Source organism: Equus przewalskii, chromosome 14 (assembly GCF_037783145.1).
Source record: "Equus przewalskii isolate Varuska chromosome 14, EquPr2, whole genome shotgun sequence".
Lineage (NCBI taxonomy): Eukaryota > Metazoa > Chordata > Mammalia > Perissodactyla > Equidae > Equus > Equus przewalskii.
Window position 1 is genome coordinate 68,993,518 of NC_091844.1, and position 23,431 is coordinate 69,016,948.

The 23,431-nt window shown below is 55.3% G+C and overlaps 1 protein-coding gene across 1 annotated transcript in view; it reads right to left on the reverse strand.

Annotated features, from left to right (window-relative positions):
- Nucleotides 1-445: 445 nt before the first annotated feature.
- The window catches only part of KCNK3 (potassium two pore domain channel subfamily K member 3), a 37,875-nt gene continuing 14,889 nt past the window's right edge, over nucleotides 446-23,431 (reverse strand). The window contains exon 2 of the mRNA XM_070573084.1: nucleotides 446-3,732. Within this exon, the coding sequence (XP_070429185.1) occupies nucleotides 2,804-3,732 (929 nt within the window). The 3' untranslated portion in view covers nucleotides 446-2,803. The remainder of the gene's footprint in view (nucleotides 3,733-23,431) is intronic.

Below are 23,431 nucleotides of genomic sequence, written 5' to 3' on the forward strand. Positions count from 1 at the left end.
CCAGGCAGGTGTCACTGTTAGCTAGGGTGTGTCCAGTTGGACTTTTCAGGCTGTGTGAGGAAGTGGAGCACTGGATTAGGAATCCCCAGTTCTATTTCTAATCCTGGGTCTGGCACTCACTGCTGCGTGACTCGGGGTAAGTGACTTGTCCTCTCTGGGCCTCACTTTACTCATATCAAGGGGAGGATTGGACCTGGTGATTTCTTTTCTAAGGTCCTATCTTGTTCTCATAGTCGCTCCGGGATGACATTGAGAAAATCTGGATCTTGGAGGAAATCACAAAAGAGAAGCCAGTTTTACCCAGGCTTCTCCCTAAGACCCCCAAAGCAAAGAGTCAAGTCAGCCTAAGGTGCATGAGCTAGGCATGTCTGCAGACCCCGGCGGGGGGATGGCTGCGCCCTGGCAGCACCAAGGGTATACAATGACAGAGACAGCTGAGCCTGAGCCTGGTCTCCATAGACAGCATTTATTAGGCGCCATTCTCAGTGTGAAGACAGATAGGCAGGAGGGGCTGAAGGGAGGCTGTGGCAGCCGCAGCCTTTGGGGTCCAGGAGCTGCCCGGGGTGAGGGTGTGGGCGTGGGGGCATGTCACCCACACGTATTGCATATTCTGTGGCAGTGTGCCCAGGCATAAGGCATTGGGGAAGCAGAAAGGCTGCCCGCAGTGGGAGGGGGTGAGGGGAAGCAACACTGGCCTTCCAGTTCCCTAGGAAAGGCCCGGCTGGAGACCGAGCAGTCGGCCACGCTCTGCCGAGGGCCATTCACCTCCTTCCCCACCAGCTCCCTGCAACTTTGGTTGTGGCTCCCTCGGGACTGACAGGACAAGACCCCTCGAGGGCAGGGTCACACACAGGACAGACGCAGCCAGCACTGCCCCTCACCCCAACATAAACACAGAGGGCACCCCTGGGTCCTGGGCCCTGCTCTCCTTGGCACGTGGGCAGCCAGCTCCTCCACATGGAGACAGGACTCACACACAGACCAGGCCAGACTTCTTCCCTCCCAAAGGTTCTCAGAGGCCAGAGCCTACGGCTGGGGTGGGGCTGAGGCTGATCAGCCCGTGGACCCCCTACTGCAGCTTCCCTGAATGCCAGGGCTGGCCTTGCTCAGCAGTGTTAGGGAGCTGGCATGGGAACAGCACGGTGAGGGAGGAAAGCCCCCTCACCTACCCCTTGATGCTGTCCTGAGTTACGGTACCAGCTCCAGCTGTGGGTCCCCACAGTGAAGCCTAGGGCCTCACCTCCCTCTGCTGCTGTCCATCTGGGCTTCTGGGTTGCAGGTGGGACAGGCAGTGGGCACACCAGGTCCAAGCCCCTCACCTGGGAGGGGTGTTGCTTGCTGCAGCCTTAGCTTGTCTCTAGCTACCTGGAACACAGGCACCAACACTGGCCGTGGGGCCAGGGACAGTGTCCCAGTAGGATATGCCTGCCAACTCTCTAGGCCCCTCTGCCTAATTCCCAATCTTCTAGAGCCCCACATCCTGGCCTTTTCCTCGTGAGGCCCAGCCCTGCTTACTTTGGTCCAAGGACACCCCTGTCTGTAAGCAGGCAGTCCAGAGACTGAGGGATCCTGCCTTGCCTCAGGGGCCCATCCAGACCCTGCCTCGTAGCTGAGTGGAACAGAAGCTGAGCCCCAGCGCTGCCTCAGTCCTGGGCTCCGGTTCTGCTTCAAGCCCCAGCTGCTCCAAGACGCCAGGCTGCGCCGGCAGAAGCTCTGCTTTCAAGAGCAGGCAGAGGAGTTGGAGAGAAAGAGCAATCAGGCTAGGAATGAGCAGCCCAGGTTCTTGTTTCCCTTTGCCTTTACTATCTGTGTCACCCTGGGCAAGTCACTTCACCCGCCTGGATCTCAGTGTCATCTGTAAAATGGGCATGAGAACTCTGGCCCTGGTGACCTAGCTGGAGCGCTGTGAAAATCAAATGAACGAGTAGTCAGGACAGAGTTTCCAGAGGCTGAAACTCCTGCAGAGTGAGGAGTTGGCCATCATCAGCAGTGGCTGAGGACGGCAAGTATGAAGTTTTCTGTTTGATTCCAAGGGCAGTGCCTGAACAGCTGGACGCCCCCTGCCCCCTGTGAGAACACAACTGGAGGGCAGCCAGCTCTCACTGCTGGCAGGTCCATCCTGCAGACTGGAGGCTCGGCCTCCCCCTGACTCTCTGCACCTCCTGCCGCCTGTCCTGGCTTCTGACTGCCTGCCCTCTGGGGACTAGCTTTAGGGACTGCTGGGTTTCCACTTTCTTCATAACTGCAAAGCCATGCAAAACAACACAGAAGGTAGTGGGAGGTTGGGAGACACCCGGGGATGAGGAAGGGGAGTGGACTGAGTGTGGGTAACGTGGACAAAGACACCCTGGCTTTTGGAGCCAAGGGAAGGTGGGAGACCTGGCAGGACAGAGGTATAAATAGAGATGCAAACGTACACGGAACACGAAGTCCCCTCGGGATGGAGGAGGGGGGGTGGTCTGGGTACCAGCACGGCCTCTGAGGACTGAGGAGCTCCTTAGATTTCCAAAGAAATGGGAGGCTCCCAGCTTCTGCCTTCCCTCCCTCCGACCCCCCCAAGTTTCACATTTCTCGGAATTTGCAGGGCGCAGATGGGGGCTCCAGGGGTCCTCAGAGCCCAGGCTCCTGCCGGCTGGTGCGAGCAGGCACAGTCGGAGCTGGGGGTTGGGAGAGGGTGGTGAGGGGTGTGGGGGGCGCCCCACGGGCCGAAGGCGGCTGGGGCGGCTCCCTCCCCGACCCAGCTGCTCCTCCCGGCAGGAGCCCCCGGCCCGCGCTCCCAGGTGCTCCAGGCCCCGCGGGGCCTTCATACGGAGCTCCTGCGCTTCATGAGGCCGCGGAAGGTGGACAGGCTGTGCAGGCCCGTGGACACCGAGCTGATGGCGGAGCGCTGCGCCCCGCTGCACAGGCAGCGGTGAGAGGGCGTGTCGCTGTAGCGGCCGCCCCCTCCCGGCGACGAGTGGCTCTGCTCCACGCATGTGTCGGACGTGGAGAGGTCCCGCGGGATGATCATGGGGATGGAGTACTGCAGCTTCTCGCGGCTCTTGTACCAGAGGCACGAGCACATGGACTGGAAGTGCAGCACCTCGGCATAGACGTTGCGGAAGCCGCCGCCGCCGCCGCCGGCCGCCACCGTGGACGAGGCGGTGTCCGTGGTGTGCGCGCTGCCGCCCGCGCCACCCCCGCCGCCGCCGCCGCAGGCCCCGCCCACCTGCCCGTTGCGCGTGAGCAGCGCGCGGTGCTCGGCGTCGCGCTTCTCGTCCTCGGCGTTCATGGTCATGAAGCGCAGCACCACGAGGTTGAGGAAGGCGCCGATGACCGTGAGGCCGGTGAGGATGTAGACGAAGCTGAAGGCCACGTACTGCGGCTGCGTTTGCAGCGCCTGGTCCTTCTGCAGCGCCACGTAGTCGCCGAAGCCGATGGTGGTGAGCGTGATGAAGCAGTAGTAGTAGGCCTGGAAGAAGGTCCAGTGCTCGTAGTAGGAGAAGGCGGCGGCGCCGATGCACAGCGTGCTGATGCACGAGAAGAAGCCGATGAGCACCATGTTGGCCATGGACACGTCGGCGCGCCGCATGCCCAGCCCCCTCTTGGCGCGGTGCAGCAGGTACTTCACGAAGGTGTTGATGCGCTCGCCCAGGCTCTGGAACATGACGAGCGTGAGCGGGATGCCCAGCAGCGCGTAGAACATGCAGAACACCTTGCCGCCATCCGTGCTGGGAGCTGCGTGGCCATAGCCTGCGGGAAAGTAGGGGAAGAGGAGAGAAAGCACACGCTGTGAGGCTGCCCTTGCAGAAACCCTGCCCCTTCCCCCTACTCTCCCCTCCGCCTCCCCGACCTTGCAGAATCTGGCCTCTATCCTTCTAGCCCAGGAGAAGACAACACACAGTTACAGGTGCATGAATTCGTGCTCCAGGGTCCTCATCAGCCCCCTCTCTGGGGCCTGGGGTCATCCTCTGTGCCTGGCCCCAAAGTAGGGTCTGTCTTCATGGGGAGGTGGCATTGCCCTTGTCAAAGCAGGAGCCCTAGGTGTCCTTCCAGGTGTTACTATCACCAGCCAGACAACCCCAACCCCTGTCATACCCCACACCCCCTACCTGGCCCTCACGGAGCCAGGAGCCAGGTGGAGGCAAATCCTCCCATTAAGCCAACCGTCAAATGGCTTTAAGTCCACAGTTCTTCCTGGAGACCTGGAGGGGAAAGGACCCTAGATGGAAATTCAGAAGTCCTAGGCACAAGTTCTGGCCCTGTCGCTAGTGGCTTTGTGACCTTGGGCAAATTATTCCCCCTCTCTGAGCATGTTTCCTTATTTGCAAAATAAGGTCTACTGGTCCTGGCCCTGCTTCCTTCACTGAGCTGTTAAGATATTTATTACTTTTATTAACAGGATTATTATAATAAAATAATGATGGCAGTCTTTCTGATTTTTCCTCCTTTCTAAGCCTTATCAAAACTTAACCAAATGCTTCTTCCATGCAGCCATCCCGGATTCCCCACAGCTGGAAGTGATCTCAGCTTTGAGTGGCACTGAGAATGTTCAGCTTTAAACTCCAAGACCAATATTACCACCATCCTCTGTCCTCCAGGGTCCCCAACTACATATGCACAGCTAAACACTAACTTGGGGTGGTGGGGTGGGCGCTGCTGGACCTTGTCATGTTCCTGCCAGCTTCCCTCTCCATATTACCAGCCATGCCCCTGGGGTATGCCCACAATATGTCTGATGAGTGAATAGCAGGGCAGGATACCATGTGCTTTGGCATCTGATCTGAGCTCAAATCCTGACTCTGCCATGGATGGTGTGTATCTGTTTTTTTTTTTTTAAATCTCTTACAGCCTTAGTTTCTACATCTGTAAAATGGGGCTAATAAGTAACACCTGCTTCACAGGGCTTTGGAGAGAAATCAGTGAGATAACGTGTACGATGCTCTTAGCCTAGAGCCTGGTCCCTATCACGTGCTCAATAACGGCTCACTATGATGAATAATCGATGAAGTGCCAGGTTCCCCTCACATCTCCAAGAGAGCACCTGGGCTGGGGAGCAGCTCAGTTCCAGCAAAGCTGGCAGCCCAAGGCCATTTGAATCTTAAAGCTCAGGGAGGTCTGGGGACAGCAGCTTGGGGTGTATGAAGCTGTGGGCTTGCCCTTAGAATGGGCTCCCCCGGCCTGCACCACAGCATCCAGCTGGTGACTGTCCCCCTTTGCCAGGGGCCTGGACAGCTGAGCTGTTGGGCCGCCATGCCAGGTCTGTCCGCGCCCCGGCAGGGTGAGAACAGATTGTGCCTGCCAGCTTGGCCACAGCAGCCAGACCACAACTCACCTCGACAGCTGGGCAGGCCCCGAGCCAGAGCTGCTTCTCATCCTGTCCTTCCCTGTCCCCCAGGGCAGCACCAGTACAGGGTGTTGGGGAGAAGGCATGACACTATGGATGGGGCTGGACAGGTATTGGGTAGCGTGGGCCCAGCTCCAGCTTGACCACATGCTGGCTGTGTGACCTTAGGCAAATCCCTTCCCCTCTCTGGCCTTGTCTACCCTCTGGGGGATGGAGCTAGAGCTGTTAATCTCCACCCTGGCAGCTGGCCAGAGCTGCCGTCAGGAGTTACCACCACCGCCACCTCGCCCCGTGCTTGTTCATAGGCTGTGACTTCTCCTGGTCCGCCATCCTGTAGGAAAACCCAGTGCCCGCAGCTGGCAGCCTCACTGCCCATGCAGGCTGCCCACACAGCCCCCAGCTTCAGGGAGGCCCTTGCCGGTCTGAAGACAGCCCACGTCCCAGCAGGCATCTGGCCACCTTCTGCCCCCAGTGCTTCCCTCTCGCCGTCCCCCTGCTGCCCCTGCCTGCCTGGATCCTGAGGGCCCTCCTGCTTTCCCCATCTCCCCGCCAGAAGTGACGACTCCTGGCCCTGCCTACCTCCTGCTGAGTTTAGCCATTTTCAAAGCAAGTGGCACATCCAGGCTAAACTGAAGGCTCTTATCAGGCCAGAGCCGCACGCCCCACCACAGCCACAGTCCAGCCGGAGGGGACATGCCTCACCCCTGGGGTCAGATGCCTCTCAGGGCCCACCCTCACTGACTACCACAGGCAGAGGTTTATGGTCTTATCTTTCAGATACATTTTTAACTTTAATCCTCAAAAACTTCCTACAAGGTCATTACTACAGCTATGTCCATTTTATAGTTAGAGTAGTGAAGTCTGGAGGGGCCTCGCGAGTCGGCCAGGGCCACCAGGACTTTCTAACTCATCGCTCATTCCGGCGCTTCAGAGCTAATTTATCTCCCAGGAAGGGTGACCAGGATGGGAAACTGAGGCCCCAAGAAGAGAGGGTTCGACTTGAAGACTCATCCTCGGGCACTGTCCTGAGCTGGCTGTGACAGAAGTGGCAACAGGAGTGCGACGCCCAGGGAATCAGATGCCTCTCCAAGGATCCGGCTCAGGGTCAGCGTGCCCCCGCCCCTTCGCCTGTTCTATTGTCACTGGGTGAAAGGGCAAGGGAACTGCGAGGACCTGCTGACGTGGGTGCCCAGCTTGGAGGGGCGCCAGCCGGGGTGGAGCCACTCCCAAGAGGCCCTGGAACTTCTGGGAAGTAACTGGGAGTTTGGCAAGGCCTGTCTGCCTGCCAGCAGGCCCGCCGCCGGCCTGGTCCTTACCCACATCAGGCTTGGGTTTACGAGGGACAGAGGGGCGAGTCTCTGGGTGAGGGATTCCATCTGTCCTTGTGTGTCACCGACACGCACAGGGGCTGCGCTCCAGAGCTGATTCTCTGAGGACCCTCCCTCACAGTGCCTGACGGACTGACCAGCCAGAACTCATGCCCCAACCGTGAGATTCTAGCCACTTCCTCTCAGAGCACTGACTGGGGCTGTCCCTGCCCCCTCCTCTCCCAGCCACCCTTCCTGAATCCACCATAGACTTAAAGGTACTCAGAGCCAGAAAAGTCTTTAGCGATCACATGGCCCAGATGAGGAAATGGAGGCCCCGAGAGGCAAAGTGACCTGCTCAAGGTCACACAGCTAGTGAATGGCAGAGCCAGGACTATAACCCAGGATACTCAGTTCCAAACTCGGTGTTCTGTCCTCTGCCCTCTGGCTCAGTATGACCAAGGTTGACCTCTTCATTCAGCAGCCCCTATGTGTGAGCAACTCAGCTAAGAGATGGCCTTGGAGCCTGGCTGGAGGCATAGAATTCACCTGAGGAAGCCAGGTGGCCAGACATAAAAATTGATTATGTGGCTGGATATAAATACTAATTATGAATATTTTGGAGCAGCAGGGACAATGAGAGGCGGGACGGGAACCCCCAGCCTCAGTTCTTCTGTTTTCGTCTTAGCATCACCAAGGAGCTCAGAAACTGGCTGAAGCTCTGTCTCTGGGGAGATGCAGAGGGTTGGGGGTCTGGCCCTCCCTCTTACTGGACTTTCTTTCCCTGTGGCCTATTTCCATCTAGTCAAAGCACAGCTAACCAAGCTGAGCCCTTGGTAATGGCCTTGGCTGGACTGGGCTCAGCTGCCTGCTGCCCGCTGACCTCACATGCATGCCAGCCCCAGCCTGACCTCCTACCCCTGGCCTAGCTGGCTGCAAAGCCAGAACACTGGCCACAGCCTAGGGTGGGGGAAAGAGCATGAGTGTAGGGTGCAGGAGATCTGGGGGTCTGACCTGGCCCTGACCATAACCAGCTTTGTGTCTTGGGCAAGTCCTTGTCCCTCTCTGGGCCTCAATTTTCCTCATCTGCGGCGCGGGAGGATAGGACGAGATCAAAGGTTCCCACCTTTTTTCCCTGCTATGGATGCCTTGTATTATTTTTTTCTGTCCGCTCACCCATTCATAGAGTTTGAATCTGAAAGATGTTATTCATGAAGTACAGTGTGTTGATCAGTGCAGTGTAGCTACTGCACAGAACAGGCACCGAATAGATCACCGTGAAAGCAGTAAGTAATCATTTTCCCTTCAAAGTTAATTAAGAACACTTCTGCCAATCAGAACTTCTGATCCTATGAGACTGAATTAAGTTATTGTTATGCTTTTGAAAAACTGAAAACAGATATTTCTATTTTCTGCAGGTGATCTCTGCAGTGTAGTGGCGTAGATGAGAGCACAGCCTCTGGCGCCAAACAGCTTTCAACTCTGGCCAAGTCACTTAATCTTCTAAGTGCCTCTGTTTCCTCATCCGTAAAATGGGGAAAATGATGTACTTACCTCATAGAGTTACTGTGGACTTGGTGAGTTAGATAAAATACTAGGACATTGGGATCAATAAATATTCATTATTAGTATGAATATTTTGAGGAACATCAAGATTAGACGGTCTTTAAAGTTCCTTTTAGCATCAACATTCTATGATCAGTATTTCCCAAAGTTAATTTCCTGGAATACCAGTTCCATGGACTGTTAATAACTTTTGGGTGAGAAAAGAGTTGTTCGGTTAAATTAAACTGGAGGAATGCTGAATTTAACAGGGTCTGTCGTCATTTGATTTAGGTGTAGGCTTTGTCAGAGCCACACACGTGTTTGTGCGGAAGGGCAGTCAAAGTTGGGAGGCAGTGCTAGCTCCTCCCACGTAGCTCACCTTCAAACACTTTTCTCACATTGCTGGACAAGAGTTCCTTGGATCGGTTTGGAAAACGCTGCTCTTAGCATCAAGAACTCTAAGGCCTTTCTTTCAGGTCTCTGACTTTGAGATCCTCTGATGTCCCATCTCTGGGTGGCCCAGCCCTTCTGTAGATTAGAAACACGTGACCCTTGGCAATGCCTGGCTGCAACCTGTTTCCCTGGTTCCCTGCAGACCCACTTATCTAATGTAAATACAGCACTGGCGAGGCTGATGTTTGCCCTGAGGGAAGCTGGATGAGTGACCTGTGGCCTGAGGCGGGAGGGCTGTGAACTCTGGGCCGAGCTAGGCTGATGGGAAGCTGGACGTGGGGAGGGGGCCTGACCTTGGGTGCCGCCTGGGCCTGATGGGGCAGCCAGAGAGGAGTGAGGGCTCCAGGGAGACACAGGCAGCTCCAGAGGACTGGCTGTGAGACACAGCACCCCCAGAGCGGGGTCAGGCTCTCTCGCTAGGCCTGCAGAGGTTAGTTGGGCCTGAGCCTGAGGGTCACTGCAGAAGGGCCCAACCAGGACTCTGCCTCCTCAGGGGCCTGAGGTACAGACGGGGAACTGCCCCTTTGGTCTGGAGATGGCAGCAGTGTGGAGCCAGGAAGTGGGACCGGAGGCTCCACAGGAGCCTAATTGGTGTGTTAAGGGAGATGAGGCGGAAGGAAGCTGGCAGTGCATGCCCAGGCCCTTGAGAGGGCGGGAGGAGGCTGCCAGCTTGGTGGAGATGGGAGGAGAGCGCAGGCCTTCTCCTCCATCCTTTAGGATCCGGCTCAGGCACCAAGTTTTCCAAGAACCTTCTGGGATCCTTCCCAGAGCTAGAGGGGCCTCTCCGTCTGCCTCGTTCAAACGCCCTATGTGTGTGCGCTCCCATCTGCAGAGGAGTTCTGCGGGGCTCTGAGCTTCTGGAGGGCCAGCACTTCTCCTCAGTGTCCAGCACAAGGCCTGGGGGAGCAGCTGCTCAGAAAATGCTGTTCAGCCCAGACAGCCCTGAAGCCTGGGATGCGGACAAGAGCAACCTCCCCTCACACACCCAGCAGGGGGAGGGGAGGCAGCCTTGGCAGGAGGGCCTTCAGTGAAACCATACCTCCTGCCCTCCCTGTGGCCCCCAGGCCCCGGCAAAATGAGGTCAGCTTCAGGGCCTCGGAAGGAATCCCTGCTGCCCTGGGCCTGGCCAAGGCCCGAAAGGCCTGGGAAACCACAGGGCCTCACGGACCTGGCTTTGGGGGAGGGACCCATGTGCAGAACTAGGTCTGGAGTTTGTCCCTCTCCAGGCCAGAGCTCCTGGGAAGGACAGCTGGGAAGCACAGCCCCCTCCCTCTGCCCTGCCCCTTTCCAAGGCCTCTTGCCATCTTCCCTGCTCCTCTTTCAGCTCTTCTCCCCACTCCTCACCAGCAGGTTCTCTCCCCACCCTGCTTCCTCCCAGACTTTCTGCCTGTAGGCCCACTGGGCTCCCCTCTCTCCCTTTCAGCTCTCTCCCATCCACAGGTGCCCCTATTACTCTGATTCAGAGTCTTCTGGTGTAGGACAGCCCCCACCGCTCCCATCCCCCAGCCTCCCCAGGCCCACGTGGGATTAGGGGGAGCTGAGGGGGAGGGTGCTGGTGTCATGGAAAATCCCTGCGGCAGCCAAGGTCAGTGTTTGCAGACACAGCCTGGCCTGCAGCCAGGCCTGCCTCCCTGGCCAGCTCCCTCTGGCCTATCCTGGAGGCCAGCCTTGCACAGGGGCCCTCAGGGGCACCCCAGGGCTGCTCTGGGTGCTGGGGCCAGTGGCTGCAGGGACAATCAGTCCTGGAGTGTGGAGGACTATGTAGTTCAACTGGCTCATTTTATAGATGGGTAAACTGAGGCCCAGAGAGGGGCAGGGACCAGCCCTAGGTCATAGTCAGTCAGTGACAGAGCCAGGACTGGAATCCAGGGCCCTCTGTCCTAGCTCGGTCCTCACTGTGGAGGGTAGCATCCTAAAGTCTGTTCTGTAGGCCACGGAATAGTGAAGTTTGTCCTAAACTTCCATCAAATTGAGGACTAGCTTGAGGTTGGGCTAGACTTGACGTTGGTGATGGAGCAAAGGTAAGTAGACCTAGATGACCAAGCCACAGTCTTTGACCTCAATACACTTTCCATCTGAAAATGAATCAGATGAAACATCTCAGAGGAAGCACTTTGAAAACTTCAATGTCCCGTACAAAGAAGAGGTTATTATTAGACAAATTATTAAAATGTGTGGCAATAATAGGAAATGTTTCAGGAAGAACTTAAGACAGGGGCTGCAGGAGGCCTAGATAGAGGTGGAGAATTTCAGTTGGGGTATCAGGATGGGCTTCATGGAGGAGGTGGCCTTTGCCCTGAGCTCTGAAGGATGGATGGGAAACACAAGATTCTGACAAAGGGGAGCTGCTGAAGTGAAGACACGATGCTAGGAAGACACGTGGCGTGTTAGCGGCAGAGGAAATAGACCTGTCTGAGGTCGGTGGGCATTGTCACAAATGGGGGGCAGGGGTGACCGACAGACTCTCTCAGGGAGGCAGCTTCATGATATGCATCAAAACCCTTAGAAGTGCATCTGCCCCGTGACCCTGCAGTGCCGCTTCTAGGAATCTCTGCCGGGAAAATAACCAGAGATCGGAACAAAGATTTATGAACATGGATGTTTATAGCAACATTTTCATTGTGAAAAATTGTAAACAGTCCAAATGCTCACCAATAGGGTTTGGTTAAACATATTAAGGTATATTTATGTGGTGGAATATTGTGCAGCCATTAAAGTGCTGTTCTTGAGGAGTCTCTTAATTATATAGAAAACCACTAAAGAATGTTACATAAAAATGTTAGGATACAACCCTTTATGTATAATGGGATCCCACACTAAGCACATAAATATAAAAAATGTATCTATATACACACATGCACATAGAAAGAGAAGCTTGGAGGAAATAAACTAAAAAGCTCAGAGAGTTTATCTTTGAATCGTTATCTTTGAATATATTTCCTACAAAAATCTATTACTTTTGTAAGTAGAAAGCGATGAACATCATAAACCTAACAACCACAAAAATTCTGAGTTTCTTGGAGCAGAAAGTTCCCTTGTGTGGTGAAGGTTGGAAGGTGGGTGAGAGCTGAAAGGTAACGAGCTTTGAGGGGGAAGTGAAAGAGCTCACGTCTTAACTTGAAGGCAATGAGGAGCCACTGACGGCTCCTGAGCAGGGGAGGGACCTGCCAAAGGGGCATCATGAGGGGTTTTCCTGGCATCCCTGAGCGTGCAGAGGGCAGTGGGAGATGGCAGGCAGGAGGATTCATTAGGAGGCCTCTGCATGGTCCCACTGTCAAGCGCTCAGGTGTAAATTGGCTTCAGGAGGAGAGAGGGGAGAGGAGGAAGAGAGGAGAAAGGATGAGGGGGCGGAAGACAGAGGAGATGCCCAGTGTGGGAGATGCTCCTGCATTTGTGAGTTGACACTGTAAGCTCCATGAGGGCAGGAGCGGATTTTTGTCTCCTTTGTTACAACGACATTCCCCACACCTAGAAGAGTGCTTGGCGTGAAGCTGGCATTTAATAAATCTCTGTTGCATGAGTGAATTAAGGAACGGAGGCATCAAAGATGAGTCTGAGGGATGGACAAGCATGAGGCCCAGAGCAGGCAGTCTCACACAACAGGGCAGCAACTCCAGGTGTCCTGGGAAGGGCACCAACCCGAGGCCTGTAGGGTCTGTACTAGGCCAGGCATGGCGCCACGTAGCCATGGCCCAGGCCCGTGACCTGTCTCGTCCTTATGACTAGCTGGACAAGGCATGTGTGAGCTCAGAACTTCTAACAGATTAGATGTGGTGGGGTTTTAATTAAATGAATCCACCAGGGACAGCCTGGCATTGGGAAAGGAATTCTACAGCACAAGTTAGAGTGGACTTGGCCATCTCAGCAGGTGGCTGGAGATGCCACTCCTTCCTTGTGTGCTTCTTGAAAGGCTGTGTCTGTAACTCTGGCATCTGGCTGGCCTGAGTCCTACACTTACACTCTGTGGCTCATTCTGTTTTGTCCATGGAGGAGAAGCAGGCGTGTGTTGGCACCTCCCTGTCAGACTCCCCCAAAAGGGGCTGAACTGCTCCCAGCAAGAAGCACTCTTGGGTCACGGGGCAACAGTGGTCAGCCCAGGTGTTCCCTGTTGGCTGCACCATGTGTCCCAGAGTTCAGCCTGCCCAGAGTTTGGCTGCCTGAAATCTCACCCTGCAGGCAGTGTTGGGGGGTCAGGTGGGGGGACCCAGAGGGACAAGTGTACATACAGTTAAAGAACACCCAACCAGGAGTCAGAGGCCTGGCTCCCCGTGCAACTCTGCCAATACCCTGCTATAGGACAGGAGTTGGCAAACTTTTTTTCTGCAAAGGGTCAGATAGTACATGGTGGAGCTTTCACAGTCCATATGGTCTTGCAACTACTCAGCTCTGCCATTGTATCAAGGAAGCAGCCATAGACAGTAGGTAAATGAATGGGCATGACTGTGTACCAATAAAACTTTATTTATAAAAACAGGTGGTAGGCCAAATTCAGCCCATGGAGCCTAGTTTGCTGAGCCTGCTGTAGGGCCTTTGTTAAGGAATGTCAGCTCCCTGAGCCTCAGTTTTCTTACCTTTCAAATGGGAAGTTAGATTAGAAGGTTATTTCTTCTCTGAAAAGGTATGTTTTAGGATTTAATAAATTGCTAGCTCCTCCTGTTCCAGGTAGCATGCACAGGCCAGGAGGGGAGGAGTAAGTTTTGAGCAGAGTCTGGAGCCCAAGCTTGCATGTGGAATTGGGATCCACAGCTCTTTGGAAGGTCACGGCTGCATTTCCACATTTCTGGACACTCTCATGCTCCTTTTCATTCCCGATGGGCTTCTACTCCTCCACCAAAGGTCATCTCAAAAGTCACCCCCTCTGTGAAGCCTTCCCTGATCCAACCCACCTAAACAAATCAGTGCTCCTGGAGGTCCCTGTCATCACTCACCATGCCTCAAACATTCATCCATTACACCAGCAGACATTTTTGAGTCCTTAATATTTGCAGTGCTCTAAGTTCTAGAATAATAACAATTCCTGTGTTTCACTTGTCCCAGGCTGTGTTATTTACCAAGCAATTTCTATACGTTCTATTGTTTGAGCTCGCACAGCAATCCTGTAGAGAAGGTGTTATTATTATTATTCCTGTTTTACAGATGTGGAAACTGAGGCTGACAGAGATAAAGTATTTCATCTCAGGCAATAAATACTAGAACCAAACTTGAAATTCAAAGTCAGTTCTCTTTCCATTGCACTTGGCTGCCCCAGGACTCTTCCACAGGGATAGAAGTCAGAAGACCTGGGGTTACTATGTGATCACAGGCAAGACCCGGCCCTTCTCTGGGCCTGGAGTCCCTTCTCTGGGAAATGAAGAGGCTAGAGGAGATATTTTAAGATTCTGGGCCTTCAGGGGGGCCATGTTCCCTCCCCCACACAGTGGAGAAAGCAGTGGTTTCAGTGGGACCACTGGGTCCCCAGAGCAATGGCACTGAGCCTTTGGGTGCACATTAGACCCACAGTTCCTGGGGCCCACGTGTCTTTGCAGAGCTGTCCAGTTGGCACTGAGCAGATACTGTAGATACGGTGATAAGCCTTGGGCTGTCCTGGTGGGGAGGGCCGGAGCTGGGCTGGCCTGGTCAGCACTGCTCTAGGCAACATCCCCCTAGTTGAAGGAGAGGGGCCGCCAGAGTCGACTCTTTGGAGACACAAAATTGTGTGCCCCCACCCTGCCCCCACATAGCCTCCCAGCACACGAGGCCACATGGAGTGAGGGAGGAGATGGCTGCGTGTCCCTGCCTGGGTCTCCCAGGACCAAGACCGGCCAGGGCATTCAGGAAGACTTGTTGGTCTCCAGCTTCTCCGCACTGACTGTTGAGCCCTCAGGGGGCCCAACCCCACCCCCATCCAGCCCTGGAGACGGGTCTCCGGGGACCTTGAGTCTTGGCTTCTCTAGCTGCTTCTTCCTTCCTTCTTCCTTCTCTTCTCCTCTTCCCTCTCATCTTATTTTGTCCTTTCAGTCTCCCTCTGGACTCTGAGGACAGGGATCGTGTCTTGTACTTCTCAGTAATTCAGTGCCTTGCACACAGCAGCTAATATTAACGGGAGTGGTGGTGGCGCTGGCAGTGGCGGCAGTAACATGGTAATAATACTAGTAAATCATAAAGCTCATCTTCACTGAGCATTTGTGTGCCAGGCGCTGTATTAAGTGCTGCACACACATGATTTCATTCAATGGTCACAAAAACTTTATGAGATAGGTTTTATCTCCATTTCACAGATGAGAGAATTGAGGCACAGAAAGTTTCTGTGACTCATTCAAGACCATACAGTGAGGGAGTGGTTGAGTCAGGGTTCAGACTCAAGCCTGTTGCCTTGTACAGCCTAGCCAGTGTTAGTTGATTGGATGCACATTCTGGAAGGCAGGCGCCCTGGTTTTCCAGTTGAGGAGGCTGAGCCAAGTGGCTGGGTGACTTGGACGAGGCCACACAGGTACGTGGCAGAGCCAGGCCTTCCTAGGCCGAGGCCTGCTGTCATTCTTCCACATCTCAGTGGCCTCCAGGGCCTCTGGACTGGGCTCAGGTCTCGGCGTCCATAGCTCATTGGAGTAGACTTGAACTGTTCTTCTTAAGGTTGGTCCAGGAAAGTCGTGGTGTGGAGAGGGTGGGTGGGCATTTCATCCCATGTCTGTCAAAGCAGGTGCTCTCTCCACCTACAGTTCTTCCTCCTTCCCAGCCAGGCCCCCTCCCAAGAGGCTGGGCTGAGAGTGCACTGGGTCTCCACAGAAGACGCCCTGAGCCAGACAGCAGGAGGTGGTCGGGGAGCTCAGAGCCAGCCCTGGAAGAGGGGCATGTGGCACCTGGGGAGGCTGAGCGGGCAGCAGGGGCCCTAGGGAGGCTGCAGCACTGGGCTGGTCTCAAGAATATCAGCTGGAAAGTCAGTGAGGCAAAAATGGCTTCATTCCTTCTTAGCTTGTCTTAGTTAATTAACTGAGCAAACGTTTCTTAAGCACCTACTACTTTGAGCCAGGCACTAGGCTAGGCGCTGGGAGAGGATGCAGAGACAAGGATGGCTCGGTCTTGCCCTCTGGGAACAGAGACAAGCAGTGGGGAGGTGAGACAAGACTGTCCCTTAAGTAAAGACTTGCCCCAGGATGTGCTGAGTCTGTGCCAGAGGGGCCATTCCGTGACGGGGGGGGGGGCACTGTGGACACCCAGAAACCGGAAGGGAATCAGAAGGCCCAGCAATCTTGCCAACCGTCCTGCAATTGGGAGCATGGCATGGCCTGTTCCCGATGACCTGCAAAGCTGTCCCTGGACACCTGGAAGCATTGTTCAGGGCAGGTGTGAACATCTGACTGGTGCACAGAGCTGCTTGGTCCTGGTTGTCGCTAGAAATTGGATCATTCTCTCTTTTTTCCCACTTCTTTCTTCTTCTTCTTTTTTTTTTTACCATTTACTATTTTTTAAGTAAACTTTTTATTTCAGAACAATTTTAGATTTACAGAATTATTGTGAAGACCTTTCTTCTTTTTTAAAACGCTCACCACCTCCCCCATGCTGATGTATTGCTGCCTGCTGTGTCCCCGCCCCCAAGCCCGCTGCCTTCTCCCAAGCAGCCGTCCTCCTGCTCTGGCCCCGCGAGCATCCCCTTCTCGCAGCTCTCCACACAGCATCCATCTCTGCCACTCACTCGGCCTCCCTTGGCAGATGCTGGCTGGCATATTTACCCATCTCCTTATGCACAGTGATGCCTCTGTGAGCAAAGCTACTTTTAGTCAAGTCTGTCTGCACAGAACAGGGGAAGGGGGACTGGCTGGTCTGGGGTGGTGCTGGGCACTGGACAAGGCTTTAGAGAGGCAGTCAGGGCCCAGACCCCTGGGTAAGGACTCACTTCCTGGCCTCCCTTCTGTGTGACTGGGTATGGGGTGGCAAGGGGGAAAGGGAGGGGATAGAGTGTAAGAAGAAGGAAGGGGAGAGGAAGGGAGGCCAGAACAGAGCCTGTGCTTCTCTGCTCCTAGTGCCTCTACTAATAATGGCAATCAGGTCACCCAGATGTCCTTACGTTAATTATCTCTAATCCTCACCATGACCTTCAAGGTGGGCATTATTAACTCCATTTTGATGAGGAAACCGAGGCTCAGGGAGGCTAAAGACTACTTGCCCAAGGTCATATGGATAAAAATTGGCAAAGCTAGGATTCAACCCAGATCTTTTGGCCTTCAAAGTCCAAGCACTTTCAGGTGTCCTTGGCACCATCCACTTTGTTAGTAGAGAATGGAAAACCTGTTGAGCAGGCCATCCTCCTAAGACCACTCAGGGCAGAAACATTCCCCTAAGCCCCTCAGGGCAAGATGTGGGTCTTATAGAGTCTTGGCGCTCTGCGTACAGTGGGTGTTCAAACTCTGTGAGGAGGGAGACGTCACCCCTCCAAAGACCCTCTCTCCTCAGCCTCTCTCCAGCTTCCTGCCAGGACGATGGACATAGAAGTTGAATGGCCAGGCCTTTCTGTCCCAGGGAGCCGCCCCCTGGAGGTCTTTTCAGAGATTCTTGGGATGCTTCAGTCTGGCCCTGAGCCAGACAGAGCACCAGGTGGGATAGGGAAGCTGGAGGACAGGAGGACATGGCCCCCAGGGAGGCCATCTGTGTCGACATGTCTGGGGTGCCTGCCCCCTTTCTGCCTCTCTGACGCTGTCCTTCCTGTAACAACTCCAGTCAAGAGTGAGCCTAGGGGCTGGCCCCGTGGCCGAGCGGTTAAGTTCCCGCGCTCTGCTGCAGGAGGCCCAGTGTTTCGTCAGTTCGAATCCTGGGTGCAGACACGGCACCGCTCATCAAGCCATGCTGAGGCAGCGTCCCACATGCCACAACTAGAAGGACCCACAACGAAGAATATACAACCATATACCGGGGGGTTTTGGGGAGAAAAAGAAAAAACTAAAATCTTTAAAAAAAAAAAAAAGAGTGAGCCTAGGCAGCCCCTTTGTGTCATGTGACCCTGGCCTAGGCCACAGTGGATTGGACCAGTGATGAACACCTGATCCAAGAGGACCCAGCTATTGGCTGAGCCACCCAGGTAGTTTCTCCCATAGATTGTGATGAGGGGCTGGTCAGCTTTGGGGAGTTGAGCTGCAGGGTTACAAAGTGTTGGGTCCAAGCTGGGACCAGGGTGAGCCAGAGTCACAAGCAAGTCTGAGTTACAGGAGAAAAGAAGCGAGTGATGGGGAATAGCAGAGACAGGAATGGTGTGGCTGAAAGAGGGCGGGAGAGGCCTGGGTTCTGCCTGCCAGCCTTTGCTCTGTCTAAGTGGTGCTGTTTCCTCTCAGAAGTCCCCTTTTAGTTGCCCGAAGGAGCACCATGCCCTGGCTAAGCTCCAGCCCCTCCAGATGGAGGCGCCTGGCTCCCAAGCACTGCATTCCAGCTGTGCCCAGCAAGGTGAGCAGCACAGCAGAAGGGCCCTGGCTGGCTTTCAGGAGACCCACGTGGGCACAGCACTCTACAGTGTTTAGGAGCATTCCTGTTGATCCTCACAGCCACCCCAAGCAGCCCATCAGGCAGGGGTGGTCTCCATTCGACAGGTGGGCACAGTGAAGCCTGGAAAGGTTGGTGTCTAGCCCAAGGTTCAGTTCCAGAGCTGGACCTGGGACCCAGGCCTCTTGCTTCTCCCACAATCTGCGCTGCCTCTCTGATCCCTCTCTTAGCAGGAAGCTGGGTGACCTTGGGGTTAGAAATACAGTGTGAAAAGTGCCTGGTACAGGACCTGGCACGTGGAGTGTCTCAGGACTCAGGAGCTCTTATTAATATTATCCTTTTTTTAAGCACAGCTCTGAGCTGCTTCTCACCCCTCAGAAGCCTTCCTTAGTTCCCCAAATGCACACAGTGCCATCTGAGGGATTCCTGGTCCACTGCGTAGGCTGTCCATCCCTAAGTTGACCACCCCGTACCCGGCCTGCTCTCTCCTGACCCCCCCAAAACTTCTGGTCCCCTCCGTCCCAAGGGTTCCCTGCACCTGTCCCATGCTTCCCCTGTGAGCACGCCCTCATGCTGTATGGCTGCCTGGAGTATCCTTCCTCTTCTCTTCTGCCCTCCAAGGAAGACAGCTCCGGGGCTGTCTCCTCTGGCACACCTTCCCCTGTCCCCCAGCTGAAAAAGCGGTGTCTTCTGTGCTCGCCACTCTCTGCCAGGTATCAGGCTTTGCATGGAGGTGGGTCCCTCTCTCACTGGCCCACCTTGCCCACCACCATCCACGTGAATTCTCAGTGGATGCATGAAGCCGGTTTTGATGGTTGGGCTGAGTTCCGTGGGGAGGCCTTGGAGCGAGCGTGGCCCCTATGGGCCGTGTCTCCATCACCTGCTTCCCTGCCCTCCTTTCTGGTCATGGCGAGTGGCCCAGACAGCTCTGGGCTGGCAGGGAATTTGGGAGCAGATGCCAGGAGATGTGAAGGAGGCTTTTCTTAGGCTCGGCACCCTCCCCAGGGCTCAGGAGCTCAGTTGGTGGAGCTTGGCATGGTGCCCAGGAGGAGAGGGACTCCAGGCAACAGGGACTTCAGCCTGGAGGCAGCTGCCAGGACCTTCTCTCCCTCTGAGCCAGCCTGCAGATGTGGTGGCCCCACCCCTACCACTCACACGTGTGTGTGTGCCCATGCACATACATACACATACACTCACTCTAACACTCCACATGTCCCCTACCGACCAGGGCAGAGAGAGGAAGAACCAGATGGGCTATGGGGTGGATGCACCCAGGGAAGCAGGAAAGTCTGCACCTCGGTATAAAGGACAGGGAGCCCCCCGACATGATCCGGCCTCTGAACCCTGCTGGTCCTTCAAGCTCCAGGCCATTAGGGATCTAAAGAAGTCACCAAATCCAGCCCCTCCCCCTCGCAGGCCCGACGGGGGATGAGAGAGACTCTTCTCAGAGGCTAAGATTCCACCACTCTCCATGGAAACACACTTCACTCAACCCTACGCCCTGTCGGAAATGCTCCTCAGGCGGAATGAAACGACCGAGGCTCAGGCCATTCCCTGTCAGCTTGTCCTCAGTGGAGATAGCAAGCAGCTGTCCCCATCCTTGGGGACACTGCCCTTCACACAGAGACACGGAGGCAGATGCTCAGCCCCCAGCCTGCCTCCTGCTGCCTGACTCACCCCGGGCTTCCACCTCTCTTCTGACCTCCGATTTCCCAGCCTTTTCAACTATCCTTGTTACCCCACCCCCCTTCCAGGCCCTGCATCTGCACCGCTGTGCACAGCCCAGAATCAGACGAGCCTGGCTGGCCAGGGCACAACGCGGGAGCGCCTTCATGGCTCCTGTGGCCGTAGACGCTGCCCATTTATGCATTAGTGTCCTGAGCTTGCTTTTTATGGGGCCAGGAGCTCCAAGCTGGGCGGTGTCCCCAGAGCCCAGGCCATCACCCCAGGACCCAGCTCTCTCCAGCTACTGCTCACAGTTCTGCTGTGCCTCCCCCATCCCCCAACCCCAGAGTGGAATCTGGGCAAGCTGACTGTCTCTGCACTCGACTTTATTCAAATGACTAAGTGCTTCTGTCGCTGTTCCCTCCTCCCCAGTTCAAAACAATACTAGACGACCTTTATATAGCGCTTACTACATGCCGCACTGCTCTAAGCCAGCTGATACATGTTCCTCTCTTTAATCCTCAAACAGCCCTATTCGGTAGGTACTGTTATTATCCCCATTTAAAGATACAAGAACTGAGCCAGAGAGAGGTTAAGCGACTTGCTCAAGGTCATACAGCAAGTACCTGGCAGAGCGAGGCCTCCCCATACTCTCTCTGTGGGGGGTTCTCCCTTCCCCCTTCTCCCATTTCGGAGGAGGTGGGGCTCCCTTCCCAGGGCTGACCCCTGAACCACACTCCCTGGCCTTGGGATTTTCCTCTTGGCTTTGCTCCTCCCGGTTTGAGGATATTTTCAAATGGTCTTCTGCTAGCTTATCACTATTGGCCTCAAGTCTTTAAAAAAAGGAAGAAAAGGAGATGGGGGTAGGGGGCAGCCCACCATGACCTTTCCCTGGTCTTACTTCCCCTGAGGATTCACACCTATTATTTCCCTCCTTACCCGTCAGGCTGCCCCCACTTCACCCACTAAGACTACTCTCACCAAGAGCATCATGAATTTCCCGAGTACCAGACCCAGTGTCCTGTGGGCAGGGCTGCCCCAGCTAAGTGGCACTTAGGACAAATTAGAAAAACATGGGCCCCTCTGGGTGGAAGCAGCCCCTGGGAGTCCATAGATTGGTGAGCAGGCTGGACTTCTGCTCTTCAAGCCCCTCAGCTGGATTCTTTTGGACAGTGCACAACCTGGACAGTCACACATGGTACTCTTGGATGTTGGCATCCTCCTTTTCCTTCATATTCTGGCCACACTCAGCTCTGATGGCTGGTCCGTCTCTGACTTCTCTCTGGACACTCCACCCTCCTGCTTCTCACTGGTCCTGCTGCCTCTGCCTCCTTCTCCTGCACCCTGATTGTAAAAGTGGACCACGGCTCCGCCTGGGCTGCTGTGATGCTGGCCCAGGGGACGCTACCACGGCCTGGCCTCCAGCTCTGCTCCACGCTGTGTCTCCACCCATCATCACCTGGCTGAAGCATGACATTGAAACCTGCCTTGGCCACTGAACGTACCATTACCCCCATGCTGGCTGTCTCTGTACTGCCCGATTCCTGTTATTATCCTCATTCCTCAGTCAGCCAGGTTGATCATCTTCCCTTCTCCTCCTCTTCTTCCCCCTACCTGGTCACAGCTGTTCCTCCTTTCCTAGTCCTGCCCTTTCTTTGTTCCTTCAGCCACCACCATAGTCTCAGCCCTCACCCTTTCTAGGCTGGACGTGGGCAGTGGTTCCTAGCTGTCATCCCCTGGTAGTTTCCAGTCCCCTCTCCCCTATCTTCCCACCCCGACTTCCAGATTACACTCCAGTCTGCACATGTCACTCCTCTGCTCAAAAACCTTCCCTGACTCCCCATTGCCTACAGGAAAAGAGGTCCAAACTTTCAACCTGCCTTTCAACCTCCTCTACCATACGTCATACCTCTCCAGGCTTAGCTACTGCTTTGTACCCGAGGAAGGGGTTTCAGAGCTAACTTGGCAGTGCTTTTCCATAGCTAAGCTTTCTGGAAGGCTGCCAGGGAGGAGGTGGGTGGGGGGAGGTGCTGGGCTCTGCCCTCACTCCCCATGCCAACTTGAAGCCTTTCAATGGCTACCACCAGCAGCCTGACAGCTGTCCTTCACCCCAGGCACCCTGGATTCAAGTTCAGCCGGCTGAAAATGTGGAAGGCAGGGCTCAGGGCAGGTGGGTAAGGGATGAAGGGAACAGAGGAGCCTCAGAGTGGGAGTCACTCACTCAGGGAGAAAGGCGTGGCTGGGAGGGGTTTCGAGGGAGAGTGGGCCAGTATGTTCTATGGGGAGTTAATCCCAATATTCTTTTATGTCTGTGTAGCATTTTATTTTATCGCTCACTTTCGAGTATTTGGCAGTTGGTAAGGAAGGTGTCACTACCATTCACCCCACCGAAAAATAAGGGAGCAGAGGCTGGGGCAGGAGAGATGACTTGGTCAAGGTCAGGCAATACGTGTATCAGAGGCAGGACGGAGATGTGGAAGGTTCCCGGGGTTCTCCCGCCGCTGGACCCCTGCCCGCCCCAGGCTGGACCCAGGCTTTCAGAGCAGTAGGAACCTCGCTTGTCATCCAGTGAGGGGCACTCGGTGGGGGGTCCTGGGGGAGGAACCGCATCTTGCCCTGCTCTGTTCCTGGCCCAAATTGGCACAGCACCTGGGAAGGGCAGCTGGCCAGCCACGTGCCTGGTGTTCCATTAAAAATAAACCAGGGAAGAACGAGGCTGAAAAATAACCCCCGGGATGTGTGAGGAGCTCATCACTGTCAGGGCTTTGAGGAGTGTGGTGGGGCCTGTGGCATCTGCGTGTTGGGTCCCCTCTGTTTGTCTCTTCTAGCTGGGAGCCGGGTACCAAACCCTCCCAGTGCAGCCAGGGGCAGACGGGGCCTCGGAATCTGAAGACAGAAACTAGAGGCAGCTCTGGGCATCCTGGGTGGCCTTCCTCATCTTGACCAGGATGGGGAGGCAGAGGGGAGGGGAGCACCCAGGCCAGGCACAGAGCTCCATGCCCTAGCTCCTGCCAGGGCTTCTCTCTACCTCACTTGTTCCTGGGCCTCACCCACGACTACCCACTGGAATCATCCTGGCTCCAAAAGGGACTTTGGGGTCCTGAAGCTCCTCTTCTCTAAAGTGCATGTGGTAGTGGTGGCAGCCAGGTGGCTGGTTTTGCCAATTACAGCTCCCCATTTAGGACTCCTGACCACCACTTCTCATCTGCATCATTCTCTTGAGAAGACCTTGCAGCCCATCTTGCCCCATTGGGGTAAGAGGGCATGGCCCTCTGGCTGCCCACTCCTGGCTGCCTCCTCAGGCATCTGTGGCCTGTGAGCTTGTGTCTCTGGACCCCTGGTGCCAAGCAGGGCCTGGATTGCACCCTGGCCAGGCCTGAGGAGCCTGCAGGCTCTTTCCCAGTCAGGGAGGCAGGAGCCCACTCCCATCCCACAGGCCCAAACTCCCCAAGGCTCTCAGAAACTCTTGCAGATCCCCCACCTTGGGCAGAGGGTGAAAGGACATCCTGCAGCAACAGGGAGCGGGGGACACAGGGCCCAGCTGAGGATGCAGCCGAGGACAGACATGCAGGATCAAAGAGAAAAAGCAGAGCTCTCCCGGAGGAGGGAGGCAGAGGCCAAGACTGCTGGAAGCTGACAGAAATGATCAAAGGACAGGGATGCATGGAGAGGAGGGGGATGTGGGAAGATG